Genomic DNA, 6,165 nt, shown 5'->3' on the forward strand with positions numbered 1-6,165 from the left:
GGGGAGTCTTCCAGTCCTTTGGTGCTGAGTCCTGCTGAGGCTGCATGGCCAGAAGAGGAGGAGGAAGAGGTGGCAGAGGAGAAGAAGAAGAAGCCTCAGGCTCTCCCATCAAAGGAGGACTCTGTGGTTGAGGAGAAGGAGCTGGAGGAGAGCAGGCTGGAGCAGCAAGAGCAGTCCTCAGAGGCGACTGCTGCACCCTCTACTCTCTTACATGATGATGCAAGTGGCAGGGGGTCCAAGGAGCTCCAGAGCCAGTTTCAGACGGTCAGAGCTAATGGAGGAGATGAGACAAACAGCAGCAAGTCCCAGGCAGACAGTGGGGAAGGAGCGGTGGGGGACTGTGCAGCGTCTCCTCTCGATCCTGACAATGAGTCTCAGCTAAGTCCGGTTGGTATTCTGTCCAAGGACCGAGGCACTGTTCTCGGGGAGGTGGCTCCGGTGTGGGTCCCTGATGCTCAGGCACAGGTCTGTATGAAGTGTGGAGTCAAGTTTACGTTTACGAAGAGGAGGCACCACTGCCGCGCCTGTGGGAAGGTGAGGAAAGTTGATGTTCTGCAACATTTTAAACAAAATTGAATGTAATGTTCTCAAGTGACTTGGTGACTTGTAGTTGATGTGTGGACTGTGTGTGTGTCTGTATGTTATGTGGTGTACATCGTCAGGTTTTTTGTGCACTCTGCTCCAATTTGAAGTTCAGACTTACACATCTGGATGGCAAGGAGGGCCGAGTTTGTGTTTCCTGTCATTCAACCCTCCTCAAAAGTGAGCATTTTTTTTAATGTTTGTTCAAGCTCATTGTTGAAAATGAAAATTTGCAGAAGTATGAGAAGAATAGCACCAGCTGGCACACTTTTCAGTCTGTCATATTTCTCTGGCATAATTTATGTAAGAATAGTCTAACCAGCACCAAATCAAGGTTTAAGGTCTCAGCTATAAATAAACATATTTTAATGTGTGCAGATGCTTTTTAGAATTCGAAAATTTGTGCTTAAACTATGTTGTGCATTCCAGTCTAATCAGGGGGAAGGTTGGCACAATGTTAAAATGCTTACAAAAATATGAAGTAACCAGTAGAAACATTTTGAAAATGTAATCCAATCAAAAACCAGAAAACATTAACATTTAAAAGAATATATGTATTATGTTTATATGTATATACAGTATATTTTAAAACCAAGCAATTTTTTAAAAATAATGACAAAATTAACAAGCTGTTTTTAATCTTTCAATACTAAAATCTATCAAAATGCAGTTACAGTTACAAGTGTTAATTTTACAACTGGTTGTCACATGTGCCAACCGACCACATTCATATTTTACCCAACTTATGTTAACCAGCTACCATCGCACATCATAAACTTCAAATCTTATATCAAAATGTAGCTGATTTCTTCATCTATAAAAAAAAACACTTTTCCAATATCTTTGTCTAACACAGTTTTATAATACCTTTAGTCCACAGACCATTTTTTTTAACATTAAGAACTACAAAACTGAAATGTTACCCTCAACAAAAAAGTAAGTGACTCTCAGATGTTTTACCACAGTAGATGAGTGAAAGTTAAGAACTACTTGATGTTACCTTTTTGTTCCTGTGACCTTCAAAGAACCAGAAAATAGTTGTGTGCCAACTGATTCTTACATCTTCTCCTTAGGGACACCTCCGAGGGGGAAGAGGAGGGTGTGGTTTGCAGATGACATCCTCCCCAATAAGCAGTCAGAGTCTGCACCGACCACGCCAGTCAGAGGGTTCTCGCCTCTGATGAGACGAGCGCTGGGCGGGCCCGTCAGAAGTCCTGTGGGTTCACCACAAATCAGGAGAGCTTTGCGGCCACACGGGACAAATATTAATGTGAGTATGGTCCCCCAAAACCTCACACAGAACATATTTGCTTTTCTATAATTAGTCAGACAGCTTGTACAACATAAACATGATGAAAATGTGGTGTCACTCCTCTGCTGCCTCCCTCTTCCTCCAGGAGGCTTGTGGCCCTTACGGCTGGGGCACCACAGCTTTAGTGAGCAGCTCTGCCAACCTCATCCCCCTGGACGGCCTGCCACCCATCCTCACGTCCACAGGAGTCAAAGGAGGTAAAACAGCTTCCATCCAATTTGAGGGTAAAAGTTAAAGATTTGGCAAAATGAGTGCAGATGCTGGTATTTTCCTGACCTTGAAATGTGCTTGCCCATTTCTTACTATTGGCATGCCTTGAATTATCGTGCATGGTGCAAAGATAAGAGGAGACACACAAACAGAAGCAAGTCAGGCAGCACAAGGCGAGGTGAAACTTTGCTTTCTGGTGTTGAGGAGTTGACAATATAGTGCTGACAAAGGGAAGGGCAAACTGAAGCGTCGAAGTGAAGTCAGAGCAGCAAATACATAATATTGCTGGATAATCCAAATGAACACTTTTAAGGCGCTCTGTTCTGAATGAAAGATTAAGTAGTGATTGGTGTATTTATGTTTTCATTATTCCCACTTACAAATCCAGACGACTCCCTCTTGTGCTGTTGCTTTAAATAATAATGCAGAGCCTGTTCTGCCTGGTTAAACAGGGGCATTTAAAAATGATGGCATTAATAACTGCCACTACTAGCCTCGCATCTTAATGAGGGCCAGGCGTAGACAACACTATTTACCCTTACGCAGTTTATGAGTTCATTTCCAAACATTAATCAAGTTGGCTATTTTATTTGCTTACAATGGTTTAAAAGTGCCCTGTCAGAAAAATACTTGAAGCATGAGCAGTCATAGAAGCTACAACAGACTAGCAGCAGTGTTACTATGTTTTTGTGTCCTCAGATTACACTGTGGAGGAGCAGCCCTCTGAGATGCTGCTTATTCAGGAGTTGGAGAGTGGCAGGCCCAAACCTCTGGTGTTTGTCCTCAATGCCAATCTGCTTGCTATGGTGAAGCTGGTCAACTGTATGTTTCATTTGTTTTTCCGTCATGCATGATAAATTACATAGTGAACACATTGATAACATATTCTATATAATCAGGTATGTGGCTGCTGTGATCCTACAAATTAATTCTTGACTACAAAAACAGGATTACTGAGTGTGATTTCAGTTGAATTTACCTTGTAAACGCCTGAGGTTGTGCCTTTATTGTGCGACAGATGTTAACAGGAAGTGCTGGTGCGTGACGACAAAGGGGATGCATGCTGTGGGCCAGGTGGAGGTGGTGGTGCTGCTGCAGTGCCTGCCAGAGGAGAAAAGCTTCCCCAAAGACATTTTCAGCCACTTTATCCAACTGTACAGGGACACCCTCACAGGTCAGACACACACAGATGCTTACACACAGTATTTTTCTAATTTAGTATATTCACAGATCAGCTACAACATTGAAACCATAATATTGATTGTCTCGTTACAATGCAATGTTCAGCTGGAAAACACAGGGGCCTGGCGTGCATGTGGATGCCCCCCCCCCCCCCCCACCCTTATGGCAATGGCACTCCAATGACAGTGTCCCCCAAGCAGGAATGCATCATGTCACACCACAAAAACTGCACAAAAAATGGCCTTGTGAAGGAGACAAAGAGCACAAGGCATCAACCTGACCTCCCAGTTCCCCAGATCCCAGTCCAACAGAGCAGTGGTTCCCAAAGGGTGGGCCGTGGGTCTTTTCTGAATGGACCACAAGTGACTTGTGAACGTGTGTAGTTTGGAAAAAACACTTTATTTTGAAGCACAGGGAATTTTTTGACACAGAGCTTTTATTTCTAAGTTCTGCTTCTGTTTATTCTTGCAATATGTTTAATTTTTTTATGCTCTAAGTCAATATGTTGGATATGTGCTAATTTATAAAGTGTTGCCCTTGAAATAATAACTATAGAGAAACCTGGACCCCTTTACTGGACCAGTTGGGAACCACTGCTTTAGAGTATCTTTGTGCCAGTACCTGCGACCCTCTTTTGGACCATGACCCATCAGTTGGGAACCACTGCACTCGAGGTTCTGTTCTCATGCTTCATTAAGATGGATCTATTGTAGGGCCTTTTACCTGTAGAGGAGTAGACACTGGACCTCTGGGGCTGTCCTGTGGTGTCTAGGACATTGGCAATAGATCCTTTGAGTCCTGTGGGTTGTGAGGTACGTGTCACAGATGCTCGATCAGAATGGGATGGTGCAATGGTCTGCAATGGTGTTTGAGTGAATGGTGCATGTCAGGTGGCATCCATTTAAATGTCAGGACACAAGTTTTCCCAGCAGAGGATTGCATTGTAACGAGATGATCAGAGTTATTTACGTCACCTGTCAGTGGTTTTGATGTTGTGGCTGATTGGTGTATTGTAGTAGTGATGTGTTTTGATCCACCCATTTTGAAAAACTGCCTACCACGCACTGCCTGTCATCTCCCTCAAAGTGTTTCCTCTGCTACAGTTACACATCCTCTTCCTCTATATTCCTGCAGGAAAGGTTGTGAAACACCTATCGCTATCCCTGTTTGGCACTAGTTTCCTGGGCAGCGAGGAGCACGTAGGCTTCCTGTACATTCGCTCCACTCTCCAGTCCCTTCAAGGTCTACCTCTGCCAAACCAGCCCTACCTCTTCGGCCTGCTGGTCCACAGAGCAGAGGTGACCTGGGCCAAAGCCTTTCCTCTGCGTCTCATGCTGCGATTGGGGGCTGAGTACAGATGTGAGTCAGGCAGGTCTTTGCGTGAAACATTGCATCTGTAAAGCTACAGCTTTTCTCTTTACTTACAAGCTTTATTTCTTGTTCCAGTTTACCCGTGTCCTCTCTACAGCGTGCGTTTTAGGAAGCCCTTATTTGGGGAAATTGGCCACACCATCATGAGACTATTAGTGGTGATTATGACATTTTATAAAAACTTCTGTGTCGCAACTTTTACCAAACTTCCCATCATTGATGCTCCCTCCCATCCTGTTCCAGGACTTCAGGAATTACCGTTACAGCCTACCAATGGTGCCGGGGCTCACTGTGGATCTTGAGGCTCAGAGGACCTGCATAAAGATACCGACCACTGGGTATAATGAGGTAAGACTACACCTTTAAATGCTTTACAGAGTTAATAATAATGTTTATGTATTTTCAATCAATCATGCCTCTCTGCTTACTTGTCTGTCAACAGCTAATGAAGGCTTTGAATAAATCCAATGAGCATGTGCTGGCCATCGGGGCGGGCTTCAACGAGACTGCAGACTCCCACCTTATCTGTGTGCAAGGAGACGATGGCCAGTACCAGACTCAAGCCATCAGCATCCACAATCAGCCGCGCAAAGGTGGGCCATGACAGGATACTCTGAGGGACAGGGAGATTACAGCATCCGGACTTAATGTTACATAATCAGTTGGTAGTGGATGTCATTCAGTGCAATCAGGGATGTGGCTGGCAAAAAGGAGGAAGCCCTGATTGACTGATAAGATCTGTTATCTGTTGTTTAAGGAAATGTTGATTATTGGTTAAATTGGTGCACTTGGTGAAAGAAAGACACCAGCACACTCAAATCGGTGGAAGAGTGATTCAGACTGATTTTTAATTTGAAACACTCTTTCAGCCTGTTTATTTTGATTTTGTTATTTCATTTTAACAATATATAATCAAAATTTCTGGCCTTTTAAAGGAGTAGTGTGTAGAATTTAGTGGCATCTAGCAGTAATATTTGCAAATTGCAGATTGCAACCAGCTGAAACATCTCCTGTGTGGTTAGAATTCCTTCAGTGTTCATTGTTCAGGAGGATTTTAGCGCCAAATTATCCACAGAGGTCTCTTCCTCTCCAAAACAAATTGATCAGGTGATTAAAACCAATAGAAACACCAAATAAGGCAGTTTCACATTACAAATAAGTGTGCAACACTGTTTGACTCATCGCAGAGGGTCCACTAACTACACGAAAATGTGAGTGGCCTTTTCTAGAGACAGAGTTTGTCAACTGTAGAAAAGTGGTGGACTCAGTTTAGGAGAATGCACCACATATGTAGATAAAAATAGCTCATTTTAAGGTAATGAAAACACAACACAATTCTTATTTTCAGGTGATTACACAACTAAAGAAAACATACTTGTTACATAACCATTTCTGCCAATATTTCCACCTAAATCCTGCACATTGGACCTTTAAGTTAGTAGAATGTGCATTTGCTGCACAAATCCACTATGACAAAAAAATGTGCAGTCAAACATTGTGCAAACCTT

General features: G+C 43.2%; 1 protein-coding gene across 1 annotated transcript; it reads left to right on the forward strand.

Annotated features, from left to right (window-relative positions):
* Positions 1-52: 52 nt before the first annotated feature.
* On the forward strand, positions 53-5,250 carry LOC121938475 (zinc finger FYVE domain-containing protein 9-like; the record flags this gene model as incomplete). Its single annotated transcript, XM_042481716.1, has 10 exons — positions 53-534; positions 663-762; positions 1,656-1,852; positions 1,980-2,091; positions 2,804-2,926; positions 3,123-3,278; positions 4,421-4,645; positions 4,733-4,815; positions 4,901-5,005; positions 5,100-5,250. Coding segments are annotated over 10 exons (1,734 nt in total), but the record flags the coding sequence as incomplete, so codon positions are not given.
* Positions 5,251-6,165: the final 915 nt, after the last annotated feature.

The sequence above is a fragment of the Plectropomus leopardus genome, unplaced genomic scaffold (assembly GCF_008729295.1).
Source record: "Plectropomus leopardus isolate mb unplaced genomic scaffold, YSFRI_Pleo_2.0 unplaced_scaffold29597, whole genome shotgun sequence".
NCBI classification, from domain to species: Eukaryota; Metazoa; Chordata; class Actinopteri; order Perciformes; family Serranidae; genus Plectropomus; species Plectropomus leopardus.